General features: G+C 40.8%; 3 protein-coding genes and 1 pseudogene across 3 annotated transcripts; 1 reads left to right on the top strand and 3 right to left on the bottom strand.

The window, feature by feature from the left end:
- Window positions 1–1,229: 1,229 nt before the first annotated feature.
- LOC137743617 (josephin-like protein) lies at window positions 1,230–2,308 on the bottom strand. Its single transcript, XM_068483542.1, has 2 exons — window positions 2,085–2,308; window positions 1,230–1,839 (listed from the first exon to the last, which is right to left on the bottom strand). Exons 1-2 carry the CDS (start codon window positions 2,169–2,171, stop codon window positions 1,375–1,377), a joined length of 552 nt encoding a protein of 183 aa, XP_068339643.1. The 5' UTR covers window positions 2,172–2,308; the 3' UTR covers window positions 1,230–1,374.
- Window positions 2,309–2,991: 683 nt separating this feature from the next.
- LOC137742716 (large ribosomal subunit protein uL4c-like) lies at window positions 2,992–4,790 on the top strand. The gene is made up of 2 exons (XM_068482654.1): window positions 2,992–3,892; window positions 4,527–4,790. The coding sequence occupies exons 1-2, from the start codon at window positions 3,046–3,048 to the stop codon at window positions 4,562–4,564; spliced, it is 885 nt and encodes a 294-aa protein (XP_068338755.1). The 5' UTR covers window positions 2,992–3,045; the 3' UTR covers window positions 4,565–4,790.
- An 893-nt stretch (window positions 4,791–5,683) lies between these two features.
- Window positions 5,684–8,900, bottom strand: LOC137742715 (phosphomethylpyrimidine synthase, chloroplastic-like; annotated as a pseudogene).
- Window positions 8,901–12,051: 3,151 nt separating this feature from the next.
- Window positions 12,052–18,082, bottom strand: LOC137742714 (ATP-dependent zinc metalloprotease FTSH 9, chloroplastic-like). The gene is made up of 13 exons (XM_068482653.1): window positions 16,849–18,082; window positions 16,437–16,502; window positions 16,198–16,332; window positions 15,999–16,064; window positions 15,357–15,542; window positions 15,171–15,257; window positions 14,970–15,083; window positions 14,688–14,812; window positions 14,445–14,553; window positions 13,875–14,000; window positions 13,376–13,699; window positions 13,173–13,296; window positions 12,052–12,643 (listed from the first exon to the last, which is right to left on the bottom strand). The coding sequence occupies exons 1-13, from the start codon at window positions 17,725–17,727 to the stop codon at window positions 12,489–12,491; spliced, it is 2,496 nt and encodes an 831-aa protein (XP_068338754.1). The 5' UTR covers window positions 17,728–18,082; the 3' UTR covers window positions 12,052–12,488.
- Between the last annotated feature and the right edge of the window lie 9,850 nt (window positions 18,083–27,932).

The raw sequence follows: 27,932 nt of genomic DNA, 5'->3' as shown, positions 1-27,932 counted from the left end.
CTATATCACTAATGAGTAAAAAGAATAATCTTGCCAAACCTCTAAGATTAAGACTTGACGAAAAACTTGAAATAACAAGAACAAAAAATACACTCTTATCCTTTTCTTTTCTCTCGCACACTTTGCCCTTACAATATTCTCTCACTCTAACCTATTGAGTGGTATACAACTTATTATTTTGCTCCAATTCAAAACTCGTGCAATAGCTTCTTCATATAGATATAATAAAGGTATTCTTCAATAAGGAATACTAATCCTAATTGGAACCTAGTTATAAATCCTTCTCCGAGAAACCAACACCGATTGGAAAATCACTCCAATTGGAAAAAAACTAATTCAATTAGGAAAACAATTTAATCCACTTAAGACTATAATTCCTAATAGACTAACTCATCATGGCTAAAAAACCCAACAAGTTAAAGTTTCGTTGTTTGTTCTAGGACGAGGGGAAGGATATGAAGGGAAAAGGGGCGAAGAACGGTGGACGGAGAGTGTTGGGAAAGAGAAATGAAAGAGAATATCTGAAACAAAAACTTGAAAGTGAAAGCTATAATTGTTTCTAATTTTTATATTCTGTACCATTCCGTATACATTTCTTGCGCATCCCTTCCACCAATTTCCTGTATCCGCCTTTCTTCCCAGTATTTAACCCCTATCTCTAACCGAAAAATGGAAACTAAAAACGAAATGGTTAACAAACAGCCCCTTCAAGATCCAAAACTAAGTTCTGTTTTCTACAGAGCAAGAAAGTGGTCAACAAAACTTGGAAAAAGCACACTCAATCCATCCAAACTTTCCCTTTCAGATCTATCATCAGTCAAGCATCAAACGATACTGATTAGCGACAGCTTGAAATCAATTTCTTGATCAAATATGTACAATATCGCACAAAATGTTGTGCAAAAATATCTTATACCATGTCCAGCACATGATCCACATTGAAACCAAACTCAGTCTATTCAAATCAGTATCCAGATGTTTACTAAGAGAACATTGCCCTCAACTACTAACATTTCACCTCAGAAAAAAAGAAAAGAAAAAATCAACTCAGAAGCCACCAAACGCGTCAAGATTAATGGAGAAGCCCTTTCAAGACCAGATATGCAAGCACAGAAATCATTTAGTAGCATCCTTACGACCCAATGCATCATCTTATTAATTCCAACATATCCTCAATAATCTTAAGCACTGAAACAGAATACACACAGGGCATAGGAACAAACCTAAACGAAAAAGAAACAAAACTGTTTCTTCTCTAAGCTGATTGAAAATTGAGTTTGTTACAAGCAGAGTTTATATACAGTCATTTGAACATCCTATCAGATTACTTTGATTCAAGTAAAAGGATGTTTTGATTCAAGTAAAAGAAAATTACTATTTATTATTCATAACAAGCAAAACTTCTCCACCATGTCCAATCATGTAATCCAAGAATTCTCTAACCTTTTCAGCATCTTCAAAGGCCTCAGGAGCAACAAGATCACTATCCAAATTGTACCAAACCCCACCAATCTTCCTCAACGTTACCCAATGCCTACTTTTCCATAACCCGGCAAACATTCTAACCGGAACATTAAGCAGAACACCCATCAAATTAGCATCTTCAGGCCCGTCTAGATCAATCGTAGACGCCCCATTACGCCGATCGTGCCAAACCACATTCTTCCCCTTGTCTTCTAAAGCAGCAATTAGCACATTTATGTCATAGTTTCCGGTGAGTGAATTATGATGGGGTTTAAAGAGCACAGAAAAGGGTGTCCATTTTTCCTTGTTGGGTTCTTCAAGCACAAGTTTTTCAGCAACCTCATTCAGGCTTGATCGAGTAAATGCATCTTTTTTCTGTTCTACAAACATTTTTTCGATAATTAGCATCAAACCCACTTAATACTCAAATCAAATAAGCAAATTAAAACCGAAAAATACACATTAAGGTTGTCTAAAATCATAAAATTAAAGCAGAATGATCGTTTTGGGCAGAAATAATTAGGGGGTAGTCTTCTATTACCTTTCTCCTAATAAAAACAAAATTCAAACAAGAAGTAGATTAAAGAGAGGGAAAGAGAGATGGGTTTTGAAAGGGTTACCTGGAAAAGATTGTTGAGCGAATGTAAGAGGCAAAACTGTAGCTTCTGCCGCTCGTGGTAGATTTGGGAGCTGCTGTCGGTCGCCATTTCCAATGTCTCAAAATTCCAGTTCTTTTACTGAGAGAACGTATGAATCCAAAGGGCGAATCACCGACTGGGTGTGAAAGGCAGAAACTTTTTTATTTTCTTCAGACGATTTTACGATTTGAGGAACCAGAGTGAATAATTTGAAGAAGGACAAATGCAAAAGCTGTAGCTTTGGCCGTGCAGAAACTGAACTGCGAGGTCGACAAGGAAGTTGAAATTTGTTTGAAGTTAACTAACGCGTCATGCGAAGGAGAGTGGGGAGAATGGGTCGTGGCCCTCCTGGCCCATTGTTTTACTGAGGTGGTGTTATGGCCCATTGTTTTCTGGCGAACTAAGCCGGTTTTGAAAGACGGTGCAAAAGTTCAGGATAAATTTGTCTGTATGCCGGTAATGTAGTCCAGTACATTAAATGTAATAATATAGCTGATTTATAACTTTAAAAGAAAATTTTAACTAATTATATTATGACATTTAGTGTAGCGGGCAGTGTTTCGATACATTGAAAAATCTCTCTATATATAAAAAACTTACACACGATAATACAACATTTGATCAGGACCAGATGATGGTGAACTTATTCCATGTTAATTCTTCTCTAATAACTGAAACTGTTATATATAGCGAAGGAAATTCGAATATCGCATGGGTAACTGCTTTACTCAGTGAAGGTACAAGCGGATCAGCCCAAGCACGATTCGATTTTTAAGTGGGCCGGTCCAAGCACTGCCACGACACGTCGTTTATACAAAGACGCGCCTAGCACCCAACGGATAGGCAGCGGGCGCAGCGGTAGTGGATAGCAAATTTCAACACCATCACTCACAGTCACAAACTCTCTCTCTCTCACTCGAGCTCCAGCTCCAGCTCTCCAACAATGGCGACCTCCGCAGCGCCCTCATCGCTCTCCTTCTTCAACTCCTCAATCTTCCTCCCCTCCTCCTCCCAAAAACCCCTCTCTGCCCTCGCACCGAAAAATTCTCTCAAAACCTCTAAACCCCTCTCCGTCTCCGCCGAGCTCGCCACCCTCCCGGTCCTCTCTTTCACCGGCGACAAAGTTGGGGAAACTTTCCTCGACCTCAAGTCCGCGCTCCCCGACACCGCGCGCGCCGTCGTCCACCGCGCCATCATCACCGACCTCCAGAACAAGCGCCGCGGCACAGCATCCACCCTCACCCGCGCGGAGGTCAGCGGAGGAGGGAGAAAACCTTACCCGCAGAAGAAGACGGGTCGGGCCCGCCAGGGGTCGACTCGAACCCCGCTACGACCCGGCGGAGGGGTCGTGTTCGGACCCAAGCCCAGGGATTGGAGCATCAAGATCAATCGGAAGGAGAAGCGGCTGGCGATTTCGACGGCGGTGGCGAGCGCCGCGGAGAACACGATCGTGGTGGAGGATTTCAGCGACGAGTTCGAGAAGCTTGAGAAGCCGAAGACGACGGAGTTTATAGCGGCGATGAAGAGGTGGGGTTTGGACCCGAAGGAGAAGACGACGTTTCTGGTGACGGAAGTGGCGAACAACGTGAGGCTTTCGAGCAGAAATATTGGGACTTTGAAGATGCTGACGCCGAGGACTTTGAATTTGTTTGATATTTTGAATGCGGATAAGTTGATCATGACGCCGGAGATTGTGGATTATCTGAATGCAAGGTACGGGGTTGATTACGACGGCGAGACGGAGGACGAGGAGGAGGAAGAAGAAGAAGAAGGAGGAGTTGAAGTTGAAGGTTAAGTCTCTAACGCCATTTTTTGAAGCTGGTTTGATATGATTTGATTCGGGTTTGTTTCGTTTATCTGCATTTGTAGAACTAGTTTTTTGCTGCAGTCTTTTAGCATTGATTGAAATTTCTTGAATTGAGCTTAAGAACACAACCCATGTATGCGTATTGTTAGCAATTCTGCGGTTAATTTGGTTCAAGTTTCGGACATGGAGGATAAAATGTTTGCGGGGCAATGTGGTTTTTCTGTTTCTAACAAGCGATATTAGGGAGGGGGAAGACGAACATAGAAACTCGAGGACAAGGTGACATGTGGTTGTTTATGTATCGAATACAGGATTTCGGGTGCGATGTTAATGGACGGGGGAAGCGAATACAGGATTTCTGGTGCAGGGGGCAATGTGGTTTCTCTTTATCAAACTCATATTTGTTGATTCTTGCAGGCTGGGACGTGTAGGAAATGATCGGTGATTAGATTACGGAAACAAGTTTGTATCGAACATTACTCGCATTTTTACATCGAACCAGTCATGGGTTTTCTGTGTAATTTTACGGAGAGGAAAAGGTTGTATAGGATGATGATGATCTTTTCTTCGAATTTCCTCGTGTTGATTTGGTTTCATTTTTCGACTTTGGATTGCAGGGACGGCTGCAGATGAGAGTTCTGATGCAGCCGAGTGACGAGACGGATAAAGAGCTGTTTTTGTTAACATATTTTCGGCCCCCAGATTAACCTATGAGGAGGTTTCATCTCAGTTCATCCCTAACAGTGTGATCAACTATCCATGCCTTGTTAGGATTGCAACCGAGTCATGTTGCAGGCTGGTTTCGAAACACTGTCCATCATTTTTGTGTTTGTCGTAAAACTCGCAAATGAAATCCAATACAAATGTGTCTATTTGGTTTAGTTACCCCTTTTGTGAGTAAATTAGGGCAGTGATTTCACACCCTTGTTCTCCTTATGCAGTCCTTCCTTTTGCCCTTCATTCTCCACTGGATTTTTCAATCGAAGGGCTAGAAAGACACAGACGAGTGCACGAGGAGAAAAGGAGTGCGGAAATTACTACCCATGAATTACTGTTACCAACGCATTGTTCTTGCACATTTATCTTCGTCTCTGTGGTTTTTTGTATGTGTGACAAAGTGCTAAGCTCTCTTATTTGGTGTTTCTCTCAGTATTTTGTATCGAAGGATATGATCTTGAACCAAATTTGTCAACAGGAAATTCGGAAAACTAACCCTTTTATAACACATGAAAGACTCGAGTCAGGGCTGATTTGGAAATGCTTTTAAAACGACTGATTGCTTCTTGCAGGAAGCACTCCGAATGCTCTTGAAACTCAAAAACATTTTCTTTAAAAGTGCTTTTGAATCTAGCACCGAGTTTGGCGAATTGAAGTACAGTGAATTTAAAACTAAGTGTTGAGGAATAAACCAGTTGCAATAGACGAGAGAAGAAAATAATCGAAGCTGGTGAGTTATAGGCACTGTTTTCCTCTTTGTATCATAGAATTGCCACTCAGTTACTCCCAGCCGTGCAGACTGATCGGCTCGGCCATGAAGCTATCAGCTAGCCCGAACCATGGACGAAAGCTCTCCCTCCCTGTGCAAGCACAGAAACAGGAAAAAGAGATGCACACTCCCTACGCAGGCATTAACCTGTTCAGGTTCGAAGGGACTATCTCAGCCTGACCTGCTCCTCGCATACTAACCACGAGGCCAGTGCTAGAGCAGATACAGGCACCCCTGGTGCGTCCTTTATGTCAATACGATGCCAACAATATATACACAATATCGATGTAATATGAACGGAAAGCATTTTATTACGGAGAAACACAAGCTCAAGCAAGAAAACAATAATGTCATGAGCATTAAGAATTATTTCACACACACCAAACTATGTCTATACCATAACATGAAAATGAAAACCTCGCCGCGCACAAGCCAATCATGCACGAAAGCCTCCAGAGTCGTCAAACTGATTCTGGTTATTCACGTGATCCTGCAACTGTTCCTGATGTAGAACAAATGAACAAAATAATGAGAATAGCGTAGATGTGAGCGGTCTATTTGCTAAACGAAGATAATGGAATGCACGATAGCAAATTTCTTCTTCAAACCGATTCATCCTATGAATGCAGCTTAAGTACAGAAATTGACGGTTTTACAATGGTAAATTAAATTCTCCGCAAGTTTTATAGAATATAAACTTTAATAAAAAGAAATTACTGACCTTCACCTCTCGGCAGCTTTTATATAACTTTCTGGTAAGTAAATTTCACCTCCAACTTCACCATGCTGTTCCCCGCTGACAGTTTTCTTGGCAGCAAGAAACTCAGCACTCATAGCATCCATTCCACGGATCACAGCTTCCTCAGCACTCCCGTAACCATGCTCTTCAGCGTACTTCCTCACATCCTCCGTTATCTTCATTGAACAGAACTTTGGACCGCACATGGAGCAAAAATGGGCCACCTTGGCACCGTCTGCTGGCAGGGTTTCATCATGGAATGACATGGCAGTCATAGGGTCTAGTGACAAGGCGAACTGGTCCATCCACCGGAACTCAAATCTTGCCTTGCTCAATGCATCATCCCAGGCTTGAGCATGTGGGTGACCTTTGGCTAGATCAGCGGCATGAGCAGCTATCTTATATGCTATAACTCCAGCCTTCACATCATCCCGGTTTGGCAATCCCAGGTGCTCCTTAGGGGTTACGTAACAGAGAAGGGCAGTGCCTAGAGCCCCAATGTTGGCAGCACCAATGGCAGAGGTGATGTGATCGTATCCAGGAGCAATATCAGTTGTTAGAGGACCAAGAGTGTAGAAAGGCGCTTCATTACACCATTCAAGCTGTTTTTTCATGTTTTCAGGAATCTTGTGCATTGGAACATGTCCAGGTCCTTCATTCATTACCTGCACATCCTTTTCCCATGCCCTACGGGTCAGTTCTCCCTGAGTTAAGAGCTCTGCAAACTGTGCAGTGTCATTAGCATCATAAATTGAACCAGGTCTCAGCCCATCACCAATTGACAGGGCGACATCATATTGATTGCAGATGTCGAGTATGTCATCCCAGTGCTCATAAGCAAAATTCTCTTTGTGATAAGCTAAGCACCACTTTGCATGAATGGATCCTCCTCGTGAAACAATTCCTGTCATACGCTTTGCTGTTAGTGGGATGTACCGCAGTAGAACCCCGGCATGGATGGTGAAGTAATCTACACCCTGCTCGGCTTGTTCAATAAGAGTTTCTCTGAACACTTCCCAGTTCAGGTTTTCTGCAATTCCGTCCACTTTTTCAAGCGCTTGATAAATGGGTACTGTCCCTACTGGCACAGGGGAGTTACGTAGTATCCACTCACGGGTCTCATGGATGTGGCGTCCTGTAGAGAGATCCATGACAGTGTCAGCACCCCACATCGTTGCCCATTGGACCTTATAAACTTCCTCTTCGATAGAGCTGGCAACAGCAGAGTTTCCTATGTTTGCATTGACCTTGACCAGAAATTTTCTCCCAACGATCATTGGCTCCAGCTCCAAGTGCTTCTTATTGGAAGGGATAATTGCCCGCCCACGAGCCACCTCTGATCTCACAAACTCTGGGTCAAGCTTCTCACGAGCAGCACAGTACAACATCTCCTCAGTTATAATTCCCTGCTTAGCATAGTACATCTGAGTGTATCTTGGTGCACCTAATTTGTCTCGCCTCTCAATCCAATCTTTCCGCAGTTTAGGGAGTCCTAGTTATCAACATCAACCAAGAAAATGGATGAAGAAATCCAATTTAAGCCCGAAACACAATACAATAGAAAGACATTTTAGTGGAAACCACATTATTGTAATAAAAACTGAACATTATAACAATTTTCAATCAAAGTTTCAGTTCCATAGGGTGAGGAAGACTACCAAAAAAAATACGTTGAAACAAAATTATTGTGCTTACCAACGCGCGGGCTTATGTTTTGTGGACCGCTGGTGTCATAGTTGTCAAATGGAGGTTCATCCCCAGCCAGGTGGACTCGTCGAAAGGGAACTTTGAGCACATGACCAGTTTCTTCATGAACAACTTCCCTGCAGGGGCAATCACGCATCAGTACGCCACAATCCAATTCACAAATGTACCTCCAACAAGTTATGCAGTTCTGGACCAATTAATTCATATGAAGCAGTGGAAGAAGAGAGAGAGATAGACCTGTGTTCTTTTGTGCTCTTGGGAAAACATTGTTCAAAGGACGGAAGAGGCAGAAAATCAGGAGAAGCGGGATCGGCTGTATGCCTTGGTAGTTTGGGTTTCTCGGAATTGGTTGCTGGGGGATCAAAGGTTAGTGTAGCTTTAGCACCTGAGCTCAGGGAACTAAGGCACACTTCCTTCTTGAACGGACTTGAAGGACGCCCCACGGCATCAAACCCGGGCAAGAAGGTAGTAGCTGGGAACTTTGCTGCCGAAGAATGACTGCCATTCTTGCACACAACCGATGTCAGGGCACTATGCACCGATGCCATTTCTGAAATCAGCAAACAATTGGGACATCAAAGGTCAATCCACAAGCAACTAAAACATGGCAAGATGCAACCAATTTCCTATTTTTATTCACAATTTCACATCCATTTCAGGAAATGAACAATTTCAGTGAGGCATGCAAAAACAAAACAAAAGCATCAGACTTTAATCAATTTATCTTCAACACTCAGATATTAGAAATTGTTTGAATTTGCAGGAAACCAAGATCGTTAAAAGTTTGATAATTTGTGTTCATTTCACAAGCACCTTGAACTTTCTAGGCAACCAAACAGAAAATTAAGACCAGCACAAGTGAGCTAGAAGGATTATTATGGGAGTGAAAATGTTGGGTTTTGAAGAGAGAGAGAGAGAGAGAGGAGAGAGAAAGGAAGAACCTGGAACCTGGGGCTGGTAGAAGAAGGAAGGCTTCTCACAGGCTTATCTTGTTCTCTCTCTCACAACTGAAAATTTCAATGACAACCTGAGCACTTGCCTAAGATTACGTTGTAGCATTTTATAGGGAGTTAAAAAGCAGTGTCCTCGTGTTTGCTCCAGAAGGTAACCAGAAAGCCAACACTACGTGGCTCCAGGTGATTTTTCTAGCCAGATATTTTCTGAATTCTTCTTAATTCAATAAAAAATTAAAGCACATGACTTATTAATTTAGTAGCACTCGATCTTTACTTTGTTTCAATTTTAAAATTTGATCACACATGATGGGACGAAGATATATTTATTGTTACATATTCCAATTTCTAGAGTTCTTTCAAAATTATTTAGTGAGTTTAAGATTTATGACTCATGGTGACTCCGTTCGAACAAATTCATAGTTACGTATAATTTGGATGCTTTGCGATTGTTCACGAAGTGCGTGTGGCTAACTGTCTTATGCTAACATGTGAAATTGTGTGACAACTTTGAAATATCGTATGGTTTAAGATTATCCTATAATTACACGGGATGAGAAGACGATATAATTTGTGGTTACATTATTTAAAAACTGTTTGGTGAGTTTATGATTAAGTTATGGCTGATCGTGACTTTATTCCAACGATTCGTTGGATGTTTTGGAGTTGTTCATGAGGAGCGTATGGCTAACTGTCTTTCATTAACATCTTGACAAATTTGGCATGTCATATGAATATGTAACTGCCATTTTTTGGCCTTACCATTCACGTGCGACATTGAGATCTTCTCAATTTTCGAAAGGGGCAACGTAAGATGTTCCAAATTACTTTAGGTCCTTCAACTTTGGTTATGTGTCTTCGTTTGGTTCTTGTCAAATTTTAGCAATTTCAATCATATATGTTTTGGTTTGGTTTACAATCAAGTTAGAATCATAAATTTCATTGAAATACACAACTCACCGTATACGAAAGCAGATCACTTCGTAATTTTGTCTCTCCAAACGTTTGCAATGAATCCAAAATATAAGCAATTTCGTATATTTTCTTAATTATATTGGATTTATTTACATGACTTGGATTGCTAACCAAACAGAATTACAAGACCAATTGTTGAAACTGAAATTACAACGATTGAAGTAGAAAATGTGTCAAGCCTGAACAACAAAACTTGTAATTTCTGCAGATTATTATGAAGAATAATTGCTTAATAAGGATAAGAGAAATGCTATAAGGGACTCTCTCAAAGTGAGATTTTTCATAGATTCTCTGTTACATCACAGTTTAACGTCAATTCTCCTGCAAACATTATAAAACATTGTGTCAAAAACATAAGGTGACAGAGAGTACATAAAGAGATTTGGCATTTGCCTCCAAACATAAAAGAGTAGCTACTGGAGTTTAGAAATAGTCATTACTTATTAAGCAACTTGCTAATTATGCATGTTATATGCCATTGCCATGCAAAAGCCGTCAATCGTGCTACGTACGTCCGCATAGTAAGCTCTTGTTCTCAGCCACTTATTAACATTACGCTTTTAACCATTAACGTATTATCGCGGATAACTCTTAACCATTGAATATAACATAGAACGACTAGTAGAAAATTTGGCTATTCCCACTGATTTCACAAGTGTCTTTTAGAATACCAACATTACCATTGAATATAACATAGAACGACTAGTACAAAATTTGGCTATTCCCACTGATTTCACAAGTGTCTTTTAGAATACCAACATTCTTTTTTTTTGCGTCTAATCTATATGGTCACCATGCAGCCATTAATGTATGGTCAATATTCGCAGAATGAGATTCACTCTGGATCTCTGTGTCCAGAGTTTGCAAACCTAGAAATCCTAACTTTCAAAAGAGAGAGAGATTCGAGCTGTTCAAGTTTTTAGGTTTTTGTTAAGTGAACTAATGGGATGGGGGCATAATAAGATTGAAATTAAATTCTTTGATTCGCGAGCTCCAGATACAGAGATCTGGAGTGGATCTCAATTCAATGTTCTCTATCTGAGTTTCTATCTACTTAGCCAACTGCATGTGTTTTGATGCCATGTTTTCTATTAGTGAACTCATCGTGCATCTACAATCGTCCACAAACCACATATGGAGACTATTATTGTTGCTACTTCAATTTCCCTTGGACAAGGGCACAAAAAATATTTTTCCCTTTCTAATATCTGAAAGTACAAAACTTTGTGTTCATGTTACTTCACCGAGCATTTTGTTTTCTTATATGTAAAAGGTTATTCTTTCATATCTGGAAAATATAAATTATTTATTAAAATGAACAATAGGCACATATATCAAACTGTCATATGACTTTTTACAGGTAAAAGAAACCGATTATTTTCCATTATAAATTATCCCTAAAGTAAATTAGTTTGCATTAGGGTTCTTGTGGATTGAATCATCAAATTTGATCAATATATAAGGGGCAAGGCTCCCTGGTTTACAAAGATTGTGAAAGAGGTCTATAGTACGCAATCTTACAATTGTTTTCAAGACTCGAAGCATGACCTTTCGATCACAAAAAAATAACATTTCCGTTGCGTCAAGACTCGCCTTAAATTTGACCAACACAAATGGCTCATAAACTATGGCCTAAAGTCGAAAGTAAGAATTTTCGTTAGTCATAAAGTGGACTGGTAGTGGAGAAAAGTTGAAGTTACAAGTGAATGAATAGGACACTCAAATTACGGGAAGGAAACAGACAGATATGGGGACAGTGGTCCTTCAGCAGGTTAAGATGTTCCTCTGCTTCCTTCGGCCAAAACCATAAACACCAAAGTCTTATGTTTCTTTCAGAAAGGGACGCTGATATTTTTGGACTCCAAAATGTCAAAGCATAAAGATTACAGACAATAATATCCATCACCAATCTCTGCCCATCTCAAAATAATTTGGACCGTATTCTACCCTTGGCACAACCATTCAACGAGACAGTGCGTAGTGACTTGAGATACTATTACAATGACTTCTCCCGTGTCTAGAATTCCTTCGATGTCAGATCAAAAACTGAAAGAGACTTCTTAACCCCAAGGGTAAAACAATGACCGAAAACAGAAACCACCAACAAATCAAACTGCCGACGCAATGCCTGCGGTACTTGGAATTCGAATCCACTTTGGCATACCCCTGGGTCAGTACCGCTTCTCACCACCGGAGTTCAAGCCTAGGGCAAACTTTCTTTGTCCGGCAACAATGCGGGTACCATCCCAATACCAAAAATATGACATGCACAGCATTCATCGGAACTTTTGAACCAATATACGAGCAGATTACATCTTTCGTATAATAATTATCGTATACAACTCATGAACAATTAGCATTGCATATAGGCAGATCATGTGTAATTGAGTAACAGTCAATGTACAACAGTTTCAGACACCAACTCGGTTGTGCTGAAGTTAATATGGGTGACACCGACACACTTGAGAAGGCTTGGGTGCAGTTACTATTCTCCGGCTTCTTTCCCTTCTCTTTGGTTGGGCAACTTGGGCTGGTGAATTGTGAGGTAAAACAAAGAGCGTGATCACATTCGTTAGAAAAGGAACCCAAAATATACAAGTTGTAACTGGGAGCTGCTGCCAATAAAGAGGATGAATTCACTGACAGGACAGTGGCACAAAGAGCAGTAAGCTACTCCATAGTTCAAACCAAGGAGAATAAGTATAACAACATATGGTAGTTAGTAAGAGCCGGTCTGCAATGGGAGAAGAGACTCGATGGTCTGCAACGGGGGAAGATAATCTTGCTTGCCACTAATGAAGATTGACAGTTCCGTTGGTGCAACCACCAATTTTAACCACTTCCGTAGCTCTTCGCCTTCTACCTTTTCTTTTTCTGAACAAGAAACACTATCAGAATACCATGATAACTGCAGAGTTACATTGATAATAAAAACCACAGAGTCTGCACACTAAGATCAAGATTTGCCAATACTATGAGCATATTATTGTATGTGAGAGTCCCTAAGCTCAATAGATACACAAAACCTGAAAATCTAACAAACACAACTGTGAACTTGCATCTTTCATCAACAAGGCCTATAATAACTACACGGTGTAAGTCCCAGCACGACAAATTTGCAAGTGATTATGATTGATTTTACAGCTAATTTCAACACGGCTAAATGTCCAAAACGCCAAAAGACTAAACTGAAACAGGACTTCATTTTATTCAATGGCCACTCTTTGTACCATGCCGAACTTCATTTTATTTAATAGCCACTTTTTGTATCATGCTGGTTTCCACAAATTTGACGCTACCACAAGAGTACTAGTGCACATAACCGAATAGCAAAGGGCTTCAATTATATAAAACTATAGAACATAGGAAACAATATAATAATACCAAAGCAGCAAAATATCACCTTCCAACTGAGCACCAAGACCCTCCAAAACAGTAGGATTAGCACGTACAACCGAAAGAGCTATGTCCAAGGCAGATTGTAGCAAAGCTTTAACCTCTCCTTGAACAAGATCAACAAGACGCCCCTGTTGTTATCATTATAGGATCAGTATTTACAGCAATCAATTTACTCAAAAACAAAAACAAAATAAAAATATACTGGACCTGATCCCTTCCCCAAGGAGCACCTCCTCCAGACTCATCCATTCCACCAGCAGAAAGTGTTGCTATAGACACAGGGCCAATGTTCTGATTGAGACCATACTCAGCTACTGCTTTGTATGCCATGTCAGTTGCTCGTCGTATATCATCGAGTGCACCCGTTGAGACACGACCTGAATACACAAATTCTTCTGCTGCACGTCCTCCAAGAAGTGTAACCAAACGTCCACGCAACTCATCGATGAAGAGTAAATATCTGTCTTCAGTTGTTGGAGGAATATAAGTAAAGCCCAACGCCCCTCCCGACCTTGGCAATATGCTCAATTTCTGATAACACAAAGACGCAAATAATTAGTATATTTATGTAAATTGATAGTTAATAAGTGAGCTACTGCAGGACTTGAATTATTCACAATTTCTCATATTATTTTCAAGTTATTTTTATCGATTCATTCGTAATAATAAATAAGACGTATTTTCAGTAAATCTCTAAAAAATGCACCTCAACACGTGGCTGTCCAGGAAGAAGACTTGCAACAGCAGTCCCTACTACTGCATGACCAGCTTCATGTCGTGCAACAACAGCCTTCTCAATTCCCTGCAACTTGGCAGTCTTCTTTTCTATACCCTATAACAAGTAATTCCGCTAAGTTTCTCTACTAGTTAATTAAAAGAACACCTTTGATTTTAAAATGCTGTCATTGAATGGTATGAACAAGATTATACACCAAGAAGCATGTTTTACGAAAATAAATAAAATAAAAACCCAGAACAAAGAAATGGAGCTCTTGGGTCATTAAAGAATTTATGGAAAGGAAACATACAAGTATAGACACTTCAGAGGATCAGGAAGACAATGTGGACTAAGGGTTGTACAAATATAAAACAAAAACCCTAAGGCACCAACAACATAGACCGGCTCAAGAAAGACAAGAAACGAAATTCTAATATCAGGAATCAGCTGGGAGCATATGAATAAGGTTGAAAAATAGTCATATATGATTTTATTACAGTTTTTTATCATAATTCAAGAATAGGTGTAACTAAATAACAAAGGGAAAGAGAGACTTACAGCTATTGATCTCTCCACAGCTTGAATAAAATCAATTTTTTCCACAACCAACTTGCTTTGTCTTCCAGCCAATAAAGCAGCTTCATTCACCAAATTTGCGAGATCTGCCCTGCAGAATATATATCAGAAACGTCATTCCCAATGCACAGGTCAGAAGCATAACTTTTTCTTCATTTGTTTAATTATTTACTACTCAGTGCAGATCTTAAACAGACTAAAGAATGAGCAAATAATAACATATACCCAGTAAAGCCAGTAGTCATAGAAGCAATGTCACCAAGGTAGACATCTTTTGCCAAAGGAAGTTCTTTTTGGGTAGCATGCACCTTTAGAATCTCCTCTCTTCCTCTCCTATCTGGTGTTTCCACCTAACGAGAAAAGACAGGATTTAATGTGATATAAGATTATGTACATTCGCATATAAATTCATATATACAAACATATGCGGAACACAATGTTTCCAAGTGAAGCTTGGTTTCATATCATTTAAAACTCAGAAAGATACTAGAAACAAGGACTACGAACCATAACCACACGATCAAATCTCCCTGGTCGACGAAGTGCTGGGTCTAAGACATCTGCGCGATTAGTTGCTCCAAGAACAATAACTGCAGAGCTGCTGTCAAATCCATCCATCTCCTGCATTTGAATTCATACACATGAATGTCAGTGGCATGTAGCCAAAATCACCCAAACACTCAAAACTAAGTGCAGACAAAAGCTTACAGTGAGCAACTGATTCAAGGTTTGTTCTCGCTCATCATTGCTGACAATACGGAATTTTCCATCACGGCTTTTTGCCACAGCATCTATCTGTGCAAAAGAAGAAATACTGAAACTAATCCACTAAAAAATATATGGGCCAAGAATCAAGATAGTTACACAACAGAATTACATTATCCATATCCGTACCTCATCAATAAATATTATAGATGGCGACTCCTTTTTTGCCCGTGCAAATAGATCCCTTACACGAGAGGCACCCATGCCAACATACAACTCTACAAACTCACTAGCAGAGCAACTTATAAAGGGCACGTCAGCTTCCCCAGCCACAGCCTTGGCAAGAAGAGTCTTACCTGTCCCAGGAAGACCCACCTGCAAGATAAACAAGCCATGCTTACTAGTTATTACACAAACAAAGAACAAAGCCATCTTCTACAAATCCTCCAGAAATGCACTGAATTACAACCAGTGAATGGGACCATTCAAGGGTAAAACTATATGATTCTCCAGGTGGCGATTGATACAATACACCCTAACAGTAGACCAAGTGCAATCAAGTGTCAAAAGGATACTACAGAGAGTACCCATACGTGAGTAGTAGCGCTCTATGTTACCCTATCTACACGTGGAGTCAATTCCCTATCGGTTCTGCAGCCATGCTAAAAAAAACTTGTGGCATGGGAGATATCCAAGAGAAAGACCCACCATAGTTGGCACATCTTTCAACAATAAATGCTTAAGATTTGAATTAAGACCATTATGACTTCCCACTCCCTGGTTTCCGAAGTCTAATTCATCATAGATAAACTGGTCTTTGGTAAAACTCACCAGGAGAACTCCACGTGGAGGACGAGCACCAAGGCGTATATATTTGTCTGGATTCCGAAGAAATTCCTGGACAGTAAACATTGGCATAATTAAAATTGAAATAAAAATTCAGAAAACAGTAGGAGGCCTTTAGGGTCCTCTAAAAGACTCTGATGATTCATTGGTGATGTCAAAGTAAACTGAGGAGCATCCAACATACCACAATTTCTTCCAACTCCTCTTTAGCCTCATCCACGCCAGCAACATCAGCAAAGGTTATTGCTTCTCCTTGTTCAGATGCTTTAGCACCAGCAGAGCCCCCAGATTTCCTGTTCCTAATCTGACCGGCTGTTTGCTGTACATAAGAATGTACTCAATGAGAACCATCTAGAACAAGTTTCAAAAAACAAAAAAGAAAGAGGCAAAGGGTTGAAAGAAAAAAGCACTGCTGGCTCGCACCTGAGTAAAGTTTACAGGGAACCTGTGGAGAAGCCATGCAAGCACAGCAACATAAAACAAAGATATCTGCAAGGAGCATAGCCAAGTCAACAGATTAAAACTTGATTGCATGAAACATCTTTAACTTCTATCCAAAAAACACACCCATGAACAGAAAAGGAAATGTATTACGAATAGAATACATGTTAAAACATAGGGGTTGCGGGTTATAATAGTTAATGCATTGGGATTAACATAATACTACACTCAGTCCTCCTACATATAAAAAATCGAATATAATTCACGTATTAGCTTAAGTAATTAACTTCCAATAATGGTTACTTAGTTCACAAGAATTGATCTTTTCTTGTTTTTGTGAGTATAATCTTTTCAGCAGAAAAACCACACAGTATCTAATGATAAAAAAACTCACCATTGCAGAGTTCAAGAATCCACCAGACCGCTTATCTGGCGACCCGAACTCCACCTCATTCTCAAGCATCTTCTCATATGGCGTCTTGATATCAGTTGGCCTTGTCGTCGTGTAAACCACCCTCTTCGTCGGAGCCACGCTTCTTACCAAAGCCTCGGATTCCTGAAACTTGCTCGCCCCACCACCACTCACTTCACTTTCTTGCTCACCCTGAGCAGACTTCAACTTAAACATAACATGAACCCCATCAACCTCAACCTTCTGCACCTGGTTACTATTAATCTTGCTCAAAAAATCACTGTACGGCACGGTAATGAACGTAGTCGGTGTCCTTGGCTCCGACCCGGGTAACGGAATTCCGGGCCGGAGCAACCGCATAACGAAAATAACAATACCCAATTGTAACAGCAAGATTCCAATTTCTTGTGCCTGAACTATCGGCTGCCACCGCCACTTCCCTCCTTTCGACCACCACCATTTCTCTTTCTTATGACTATCTCGCCGCCGATTAGAAGCCGGCGAGTTCGAATTCGGCGGGTTATTGTTCACCGCCTGGCTCTCCGTCGCATTCGCCTCGCTCTTCTCCCCGGAATCTGTGTCCTGACCGCTCGCCGAAGCCCTAACCGTCCGAAACCCCCCATGGCTCCTCCAGAGGCCGCCGAACCTGTCCGAAACTGGCACAGCTCTGCCGCCCTGTCCGTACAACGTGACCAGAGGGAACACCGCCGTGTTCGAAACGCACCGTCTCGCTTCCTGGTTGAAAACCCTCGATTGACTGCGGAGGAATCCCAATCCATGGCGGGAGTAATACGCATTCAAATTCAAATTCAAGCAAAACCTATTGTGGATTGTTGGACGTAAATACTCGACCGACGACATCCCAATAAAAACCCTAGAAATTCAAAATTCCCAATTCAAAAGTTCATATATATATACACAACATGTTTTTATATTCCCCCAATCCGATAAAAAAAATAGAAATTCTTGAGCTTCGTCAATCGCGCTGTGAGGCAAAAGGTTGGAACTTTTTGGGACACAGAAGAGAGAGAAAGAGAGATGATAAAAGTACAGGTTGAACTTGGGATGCGAACCGTCGGATGAAGTAGGAGTTGGAGATCTTAACCGTCAACTTCCCCCTTTCGGCTTTTAAACTCTCCAAGAGACTTATCGTTATCCTCAGTTTTATCCCGTAATACGTTCAAGAAGATATCTAGGGCCGTGGTTGTCTGCGTATCAACAATGGTGTATGATTGTTATACTGTCACAAACAGTAGGTATTACATGTTATTATAATATGAGTGAAGTCGTATGCACTGTTCTAAAGATCTTCATCTAGTGACATTTAGGTTCCGTCTAAGTTCTAGGTAGCTGGTCATTATTTTAATTATTGTTTAGATATTTAAAAACTAAGAAATGACGCTTAGACTTGTTGAGGTGCATGCTTAGCCCGTCTAGACTCACCTAGGTTTGGGACTCACTTAGAAAGAAAACAAATAATTTTCATTTTACATTTTTTTCTTTTAATAAATTGTAATAAATTTGTTGAATACTTAAATGAACACGCATTATATGTTTGTTTCCCATGTTTTCATTATATTATATTACTTCATAATATATATGTCATTCTATTTTGCAGTTCATAATAAAATTATATATATTTTAAGTATAAACAAACATTTATTTATACGAAATATAATAGATTTACTTAAATCCATCTAATCTGCCTAGACGCCCACTAGCTGCCTAAGCGCTAGACCCTAAGGCGCTACCCGACTAGCTTCTAATGTTTTTTAGAATCTTTGTATTACGTTTAATAATTACACACATTTAGATTGATAATGGTCTAACCGCATTTATGCTACATTTGAATAGTACCTCGCAACACATGAGGGTTGTAAAGCGGATTAATACGGCTCGAGTTCATATCAACTTGGCACAAACTTGGCTCATCGGTTAGGAATAAAAACAAATCAGTTCAAGTTTGACTCAATAGAAATATTTGAGTTTGAGTTTGAGTATGTTTTGCTCATAAAGTTGTGAGCAACTCGATTAAAAGTTTATTTAACGAGAATATGCACCTTGATGTTAGTTTCGACGACATGTGTATGCAAGGATTGGGCCTTGACTATGAGTAATGCAAAGAGTCAAATAACGACCGCCACCTGTTTTCTATTTTGTCCTGCCGAGGTTTGTGCGATGGAGGCTTGTACTAATGTCCTGAAACGAAGGATCGTCTTACAAAAACTAGGAGCCAAGAGAAAAACAAGTTTGCTAAATCCGGAGGAGCTGCAGAGAAACATACACACAAAGCAAAAGATTGTGAGATACTTTCATCCTTTTTCGTAGGCAACAAATTTGACCCCTCTTCGTCCCTCATTTGCTCTTCCTTTCTGCCTCACATTTTCTTACGGTTTTACAAGGTTTTATTGTATCGAAATCGTCATCCATCTCAAAAGTTCTTTATCTTGTTTTCCTTCTTCAAAACCCGATTTTCGACAATTTTTAAAATGCGGGTTTGCTTTCGTTCCTCTGTTTCTAGTCCGAGAACTGCGTGAATGTACATTTCTCCATTTCTAGTCCTAGTACTGCTCAAATTGTGCTAGGTTTTAATGTAGCAATTGTTCGCTTAGTTTGGTAATTTTTTCGGGTTCTGTATTTTTCGAGATTGTTCAAAGAGGTAGATATGTCTGTTGGAGCAGAGACTTTACTAGTTTGTGTATGGAGATTGCTTAAACTTTCCATGAAAACTAGTAGCCTATGTGTACGTAGGCATCCATTTATTTCCGCCACTATGTTGTTCTTCTACCTCTTTTATGTATTTTTCAACATTTTCGTCTTCTGGTTTCCATTTCTGGTCTGCATTGTTGTTCTTGTTAGATTATTTTACACTTCCGGAGGACTCGCTATCTTAGAAGAGGCCAAACGAGATGAAAAACGAAGTACTAATGATCAAGTTTCGTGTAAAAAACCCGACCATCCTGTTGGAGGTGATGGTGTTGTCAACCGAGATGGGTGCACCTTAATGAAACAGAAAAGCAGACGAACAAATGTCTCGAGAAGGTGCATAGAAGCGAGTGGGCAAGATTATTACAATGTAGGAAAAGGCATTTCTATTTCCAAAACTCCGAAAGATAGTTTGGTTGGTGGAACTGCATTGATTGACAGAAGCAAGAAAGCAGTCATGGAGGAGAAAATGAAATGTGCTTTTGATAAGGGAGAGAGCTCCACGGCGAAAGCATCAGCAGAAGAAAATATTCAGGCTCTTGTTAAGCAACACCATTCGGTCCTAGAGTCCGACATTTCAGAATCTCAACTGTTATCTTCTGATGACTCGGACGAGCAGCCTGACAAATCTAAAGGTGGTGGAACTAATGGAGAAGAGAAGCAAGAGGATGGGAACAAGGCGGTGCAGTGGACAGATGATGATCAAAGGAATCTTATGGATCTCGGGCTTTCGGAGATGGAAAGGAACAAAAGGCTGGAAAGTTTGATCGCCAGGAGAAGAGCAAGAAAGTTATTCAAAATGCAAGTTGAGAAAGGTCTACTTGACCTGGATACTATCATACCAGGCCAGATTGCTCCAATTTTTGTTGAAAAAAACACCCGATTTGATTACGCGAAATTATTTTCAAGCAGTCTGGACACACCTGGTTCAGCCCCTTCCATTTTGTTACCAATGCAAAATCCATTTGATCTTCCGTACGATCCACATGAAGAGAAACCGAACCTTATGGTGGATAGTTTCCAACAAGAATTCACGACTGTTCACCAGAAGGAAATGTTATTTTGCCGGCACGAGAGCTTCTCTTCGGGAGCTGCTTCATATCCATTGGAACCCAAGAGAAAATCATTGGATGGATTGGGGTTTTCCGGGTTTAAAAACCTATCAGGTGAGACGAACTTTTCGTGTTTCCCGCTTTAGAAAGTTTTTTGTTGCTTGTAGTTCAAGTTATGATTCGTAAGTCTTAAATGCATCCATATTTCTTTTTCTTCTGTAGAGACAGGAGCTCATGATAAGCATATCGAAAGAATGTTGTCGGGTAAGCATGACGAAGTTATTGAAGCTCTGCTGTCAAAGGCACGCAACAACATGTCCGACATTGGCAGCAATGCTGATACCGCTGAAAGCAGAACCGAGTCCCATCTTATTGAATCCCCCATTCCGGCAATAAGTTCAGTGAAACCGAAAGATGAAGGAAAAAGCGAAACTCAGAGGGTGACTGACACAAAAGCAACGAACAAGATGGAAAGTAGAAGTGTAGAGATGGAGTCACACGCTGATGACAGTAACGATGAGTCAAGCTCAACATCATATTCTGAAGACGATGAACAGAGCTTTCATTCTACTAGACCTGGGCCCTCACAAAATGCAGGATCAAAAGTGAGGCATTTTCCACCAAAACCCCTAAATTGTTCAATTCCTATGAGCAAATCTGTGAAGGAGTTGTATGATTCTAGTCCGTCTGCTAACAAAAGGAGTGGATTAGAAGAACGCTTGTTTTATTCTGAAAGGGGCACTTGTCATACTCCTACATACTCTATAGCTTCTGACCTGCAGGTGGAGGTTTCGGAGGCTGGTTCACCTTCGCTGACAGATAACACGGCCAATTCACCTTCAGATAAGGAATCTGAGACATTGGATGGAAACTTCGAAAAAGAGTACATGTGGACAGCATCGTCTCAATCATCAAGAACAGAAGAAAATGAATCAAAACTTTGGGACGCATGTGGACTCAGCGAGAAATACCTTGCAAGTATAAGATTTTCGGGTAACAATAAGATCATCAAGGATTCTTCTGAATCATCATCTATGCACATGCAGCACCTAGATGAACTAGATGATGTGTGCTCGTTGTCATCTTCTATAACAGACTTATATGGAGACATCCAAACCCATTCAATGGGTTATAATGGAAACAGCTATGACGATGTCAGGCAAGCTGTCGAAAAAGTTGGAAAGCTAAGGACCTCCAGCTCGTGCACTGTACTTTCACTCGAAAACCAAGACGAAACAACGAAATCAAATGAAAACTTGGTGACTCATTCTCCTGCAAAACTAGAGGTAAATTATTTTATGTTGCAATGTGGTTGAAGAATTCTAATAGAATTCAAGCAATGAGTAGTTCAAATTTCAACCAATAGAAATCACCCAAGTTTGAGTCCCTATTCTCGTATACTCGAGAAAATATCGTATTGTAAAAAAATGTACTTCTAATCTATCTGCTAAAAGACTTTCAATTAATGTTTTATATGCAGACATCTGTTTCTTTCTCTCTGAACTTCTTGGATATATATTGAACAGGAATCATTGAATCCCCTCGATGAGACGACAAAGGTGAATACGCCAGCAATCAATGCCACTAATTTGAAAGATGAGAGGACAAATGCAGACAGAGATGGTGGAGACCAGATATTGATTAAGCAAGAGACTGGGGGAGAGTCGTCAAAGCCAAAGGAGGTGACTATTTTAGCATCCAGTAGGCATTCAGAGGAAATTTTTGCGAATTCTGATAAACGCGGTGTTTCCTTGGACACTAAGCAACTAATCAAGGACAATAAGAATTCAAATTATACCGAGGGAGATTTTCAACAGGAAACTGAAAATGAAGACGAAAAAGAACTGGATGCAAAAACGAACTCGAACCCAATTAAAGGCAGAAAGGATGACCAACGTACTGCAGAAAGCAGAGTTTATAGTGATCGTATTCCATCAGTTGTGCAGAAAGATCTGGTGAATGAAGACGTTGTTGTTGAATCCAATTATTTATCATCATTATCATCATCTCTGACATCTGTGTTACTAGAAGATATCCCAAGGGATCAAGCTTCATCATCAAATTCCAACCCCGAAAGACACATTGGTGTCTCAGAATCTAAGGTGGGAGGCAAGGTGAAAAGCGATTCATCCACAATGAAGCCACATGACAGCACATTTTTGACACCTCAAACTGCAGTGCAACCTGTTGAGGAATCAACAAGTGACCGTTCAAATACGAGTTATTCAAAAAAATCACAGGTTTGTAACTCCTAGCAACTAAAGATACATACTTTCAATCAAATTTTATACTTTTTGTTTCTCTAGTAAAATGTTCTCTCATGATTTTCGGAATCAAAATTGTAAGGTTTGACTAATACTTACATTTCACATAACAGGAACAATGTAAGCCTACAGAAAAATCCGAGGAAGCCAACATCATACTGGCTGAACAAGCTGAAGAAATTGGAGATCTATCACAAAAAACAAGAGAAGCTGCTTCAGAATTAAAAAAACAAGCTGCGGAAATTGAAAAAATATCGGGAAAAGCAAAAGAAGCTGCTGCCGAACTGAAAAAACCAACTGAAGAAACAGGAAACTTTTCGCAACAAGCAACCGAGACTATTTTAGAATTAAAAAAGTCTGCAGAAGAAATTGAGAGCATGTCACAAAAAGCGAGAGAGGTTGCTGCTGAGATGAAAATTCCGGCTGAAGAAATTGTAAACGTATCAAAAAAGGCAGCAGAAACTGTAGAGTTGAAAAAACCAGCTGAAGAAATAGAAAGTGTATCACAGAAAGCAACACAGCCTACAGTAGAACCTAAAAAACCGATAGAAGAAATTGAAAGTGCAACACAAAAAGCAACTGTGGCTTCTACAAAATTGACAAAACCAGGCGAAGCAATCAAAGAGGTACCAGAAAAAACTACAAAGGTTGATGCAGAACTGAAGCAATCAGTAAAAGCAGCGTCAAATGTATCACAAAAGGCAACAGAAACTGCCGCACGGTCAAAAATACCAATTGAGAAAATTGAAGATGCATCGGCAAAGACAACAAAGGTTGAAGCAGAAATAACGAAACCAGCAGAACAAACAGGAAATATATCGCAAAAAACAATAGAAGCAGCTTCAGAATTGAAAAAACAGGGTGACGAAATTGGAAGTGTATCAACAAAAGAAGTCGAGGCTACTGCAAAGGTGAAAAAACCAGCCGAAGAAATTGGAAGTGTGTTATGTAAGGCAACAGAGGCTCCGGTGGTACTAAAAATACCATCTGAAGAAGTTGGAATTATTAAGCAATTAAAATGCATGAAATAAACATGTTGGAATAATGGTAGGCTAGTCAATTTTCTTGTTCAAAGTTAGGCAAGTTACCATAGTCAAGCAAGTTAGGTAAGTTAGGCAAAATTAGGTTTATGTTCTTTTTCTTCCCTATATATATGTTTCATCTTGTAATTGTTTCATTAAGTCAATACAAAACCATCTTCAACACTTCTCTCTCATGGCTTCAACCCTAGAACCCACGAAACCTTAGCAAGTTCATATTTTATCATGGTATCAGAGCACCGTTTCTGGTGACTCTGAATACCCCACCTATCTTCAACGCTTCCGCACCACAACCAACAACATCGTCATCATGAGTGATTCAGGAACCAACACAAAACCATTAGAAATGGCTACTGATCTCTCGAACCCGTTTTTATTACACCCCTCTGATCAACCTGGGAACATCTTGGTCTCCAAAACCCTTCAAGGAGACAACTACAACACATGGAGCCGTGCTATGCGCATCAGTCTAAGTGCTAAGAACAAGCTAGGTTTGGTCGATGGAACCATTGACGCACCTGCTGAAACAGATAAACAATTTGCATTGTGGCAACGATGCAATGACATGGTTCTCGCATGGATCCTGAATTCTGTACATGAAGACATTGCAAGCAGCGTTTCCTACTACACTTCAGCAGCAGATGTGTGGGCTGACTTGCGTGATCGTTTCTCTCAAGGGAACGATTCACGTGTTTACCAAATTAAGAGAGAAATTGTTGAGCACAGACAGGAGCAACAATCGATCTCAGTCTACTACACCAAACTAAAGGCATTGTGGGATGAATTGACGTCCTATCATGAGCCCTCAACATGCACTTGTGGGGGTTTGAAGAAGATCAATGAACGTGATGAAAAGGAAAGAGTGATGCAGTTTCTCATGGGATTAAACGAATCCTATGCCGCAGTACGTGGGCAAATCTTGTTGATGCAGCCACTTCCCGACACTCGGAAGGCATACTCTCTTGTTTTACAACAAGAGAAACAAGTGGAGGTATCTCTCACTCGTCATAACAACAGTTTGCATGCGATGCATTTGACAAGCCATAGGGAATCTGCTGCACAACGAGGTAACTCCTCTATTAAATGCTCATATTGTGATCAAAAATATCATACCGTAGATCGGTGTTTCTATCTCAATGGCTTTCCACCGGGGCACAAATACCATGGCAAAAAGATGATTCCTCCTAACAAGAAGAAACCTGCGGCTAATCAAATAAAGAGTGGCAGTGAAGTCGCCACAGTCATGGATCAGCACCATCATAAAACCAACGGTGACAGCCCCAAGTTCACTCCTGAAGAGTACAACCAAATCATGGCCATGCTCAAGAAAAACAACTTGGATGGACATGGCTACGAGGAGGACGATTGGCCTGGGCAAGCGATATAATGGGCTCTATTACTTGTCGTCAACACAAAATCCTCATTTAGCTCACAATGTCAACCATCATTCAAACCTTTGGCACCGACGGTTAGGACATCCCTCCACCGGTCCCTTACAACTTTTGACCAAGCAAGTTCCAACTATTATGTTTGATTCTAGCCATTTGTGTGACATTTGTCCCCTTGCTAAACAAACTCGTTTGTCTTTTCCGTCAAGCTTTATTTCATCTCAAGCACCTTTTGATTTAATACATTGTGATATTTGGGGACCTCATCGAGTCAATTCTCATTCAGGGGCTAGATATTTTTTGACTATTGTTGATGATTATTCACGATTTACTTGGATCCATCTTATGCGTTTAAAATCTGAAACACAAGGGTTGTTACGTTCTTTTATTGCTTGGGTTCAAACACAATTCAATCGCATGATCAAGACGATTAGGGCAGATAATGGGGCTGAATTCATTTCTTTACGTCCCTTTTTTGATAGCAAGGGTATTGTGTTTCACACTTCTTGTCCTTCTACTCCCCAACAAAATGGGGTCGTTGAAAGAAAACATCGCCATCTTTTAAATGTTGGGCGAGCACTTCGTTTTCAAGCCAATTTACCTTTAATTTTTTGGGGGGAAAGTGTTCAAACGGCATGTTATTTAATCAATCGCTTACCAACACCACTCCTCCATCACAAAACCCCATTTGAGCTTTTACATTGTACACCTCCAGATTTTCATCACTTGCGTGTGTTTGGTTGCTTATGCTATGCCACAAATCTCACTCCCACACACAAGTTTGATCAACGTGCTCGGAAATGCATATTTGTTGGATATCCTCTTGGTCAAAAGGGGTACCGTGTTTATGATCTCACTACCCACAAATTCTCCACCTCCCGTGATGTGATCTTTCATGAGGACACCTTTCCCTTTCTTTCTCAACCCCCAGATCACCAACTTGACAGTGTTGTTCTCCCTCTTCCCCTTGATACTACCATCGACTCACCTGCCCCTACCACCACTCCCATCCCCCTTCCATCCCACGACACACCACACGACCCACCGCACGACCCACCACAAGTCACACCCCCTATCCATGCCACCAACCCTTCCTCGGACCCTCTCATCACCGAGCCTGCTCCCTCCCCTCTTCCCCTTGCCATTCGCCACTCCAACCGTCCTCCACAACCCTCCGTACGACTTCAGGGCTATCATTTATATCATGTACACTCTCTTGCTCCCAGTGCCACCTCCTCTTCCATGTCAGGTACACGTTACCCTTTATCTCACTATGTTTCTTATGCTCATCTTTCTTCTTCACACCGTTCTTTTGCTTGTGCTATTTCCAACATTGTTGAACCCACTACCTTTGAGCAAGCTAATAGTGATCCTGCATGGCAAGCCGCCATGCAAGCTGAACTCCTAGCCTTGGAACAAAATCAGACTTGGACTCTCACTCGTCTCCCTCCCGGGCATCGAGCTATTGGTTGTAAATGGGTTTACAAAGTCAAGTATCATTCAGATGGGTCTGTCGAGCGTTATAAAGCTCGCCTTGTTGCCAAGGGTTTTACACAACGTGAAGGTATCGATTACAAAGAGACTTTCGCCCCAGTTGCCAAACTTATTACCGTCCGATGTCTTTTGGCCGTCGCTTCTGTTCGTCATTGGTCTCTTCACCACATGGATGTTCAAAATGCCTTCCTCCATGGAGATCTTGAGGAAGAAGTCTATATGCAACTGCCTCCTGGTCTTCGTCGTCAGGGGGAGCACAATGTATGCCGACTCAACAAGTCACTTTATGGGCTTAAACAAGCCTCTCGAAGCTGGTTTCACAAATTTTCCACTGCTATACACCAAGCTGGGTATCAACAATCCAAGGCCGACTATTCCTTGTTCACCAAGGTACGTGATCACTCATTCACAGCTATACTAATCTACGTTGATGACATGATCATCACAGGCAATGATGAAGAGGCCATTCGTGATCTCAAACAGTTTCTTCACACTCAGTTTCGAATCAAGGATCTGGGACCATTAAAATACTTTCTCGGCGTAGAGGTGGCTAGGTCCTCTCAAGGTATTTCTATCTCACAACGGAAATACACGCTTGACATTCTTGATGAAGCCGGCTTACTGGGTGTCAAACCTGCAAAATTTCCCATGGAAGAAAATTTGAAGTTATCTCCAACGGAAGGGCAAGTTCTTCATGATGCCTCGAAGTATAGGAGACTTGTTGGTAAACTTATTTACCTTACTATCACTAGACCGGAAATTTCATATGCAGTTCATGTACTCAGCCAATACATGCAACAACCAAGAAAACCACATTTAGATGCAGTCCATCGTCTCTTGCGATACTTGAAAGGGGCACCTGGACAAGGACTTCTATTTCCTTCAAAGGGGGACCTAATCTTGGCTGGATATTGTGATGCCGATTGGGCTCGATGTTTAATTACAAGGAGATCTGTCACGGGTTATTGCATATTCCTTGGAGGAGCATTGGTATCTTGGAAGACTAAGAAACAAACCACCGTTTCTCGATCTTCAGCAGAAGTAGAGTATCGTGCCATGGCCTCTGCGACGTGTGAGCTCACATGGATGAAATACTTGTTAGCTGACTTACGAGTTGATCAT

This window comes from Pyrus communis, chromosome 8, assembly GCF_963583255.1.
Source record: "Pyrus communis chromosome 8, drPyrComm1.1, whole genome shotgun sequence".
Taxonomy (NCBI): Eukaryota; Viridiplantae; Streptophyta; class Magnoliopsida; order Rosales; family Rosaceae; genus Pyrus; species Pyrus communis.
This window is presented reverse-complemented; position numbering and strand designations above follow the sequence as displayed.

Excerpts from the sequence above, each read along its gene's own strand:
- LOC137743617 (XM_068483542.1), bottom strand. The coding sequence starts at position 2,171 with ATGGCGACCGACAGCAGCTCCCAAATCTACCACGAGCGGCAGAAGCTA. Across the intron at positions 1,840-2,084 it reads CGCTCAACAATCTTTTCCAG|AAAAAAGATGCATTTACTCG; the intron begins GTAACCCTTTCA and ends TTTGTAGAACAG.
- LOC137742716 (XM_068482654.1), top strand. The coding sequence starts at position 3,046 with ATGGCGACCTCCGCAGCGCCCTCATCGCTCTCCTTCTTCAACTCCTCA. Across the intron at positions 3,893-4,526 it reads AGGAGGAGTTGAAGTTGAAG|GGACGGCTGCAGATGAGAGT; the intron begins GTTAAGTCTCTA and ends TTTGGATTGCAG.
- LOC137742714 (XM_068482653.1), bottom strand. The coding sequence starts at position 17,727 with ATGTCGTCGGTCGAGTATTTACGTCCAACAATCCACAATAGGTTTTGC. Across the intron at positions 16,503-16,848 it reads GATTCTTGAACTCTGCAATG|ATATCTTTGTTTTATGTTGC; the intron begins GTGAGTTTTTTT and ends TGCTCCTTGCAG. Across the intron at positions 14,813-14,969 it reads GATTTGATCGTGTGGTTATG|GTGGAAACACCAGATAGGAG; the intron begins GTTCGTAGTCCT and ends TTTTCTCGTTAG.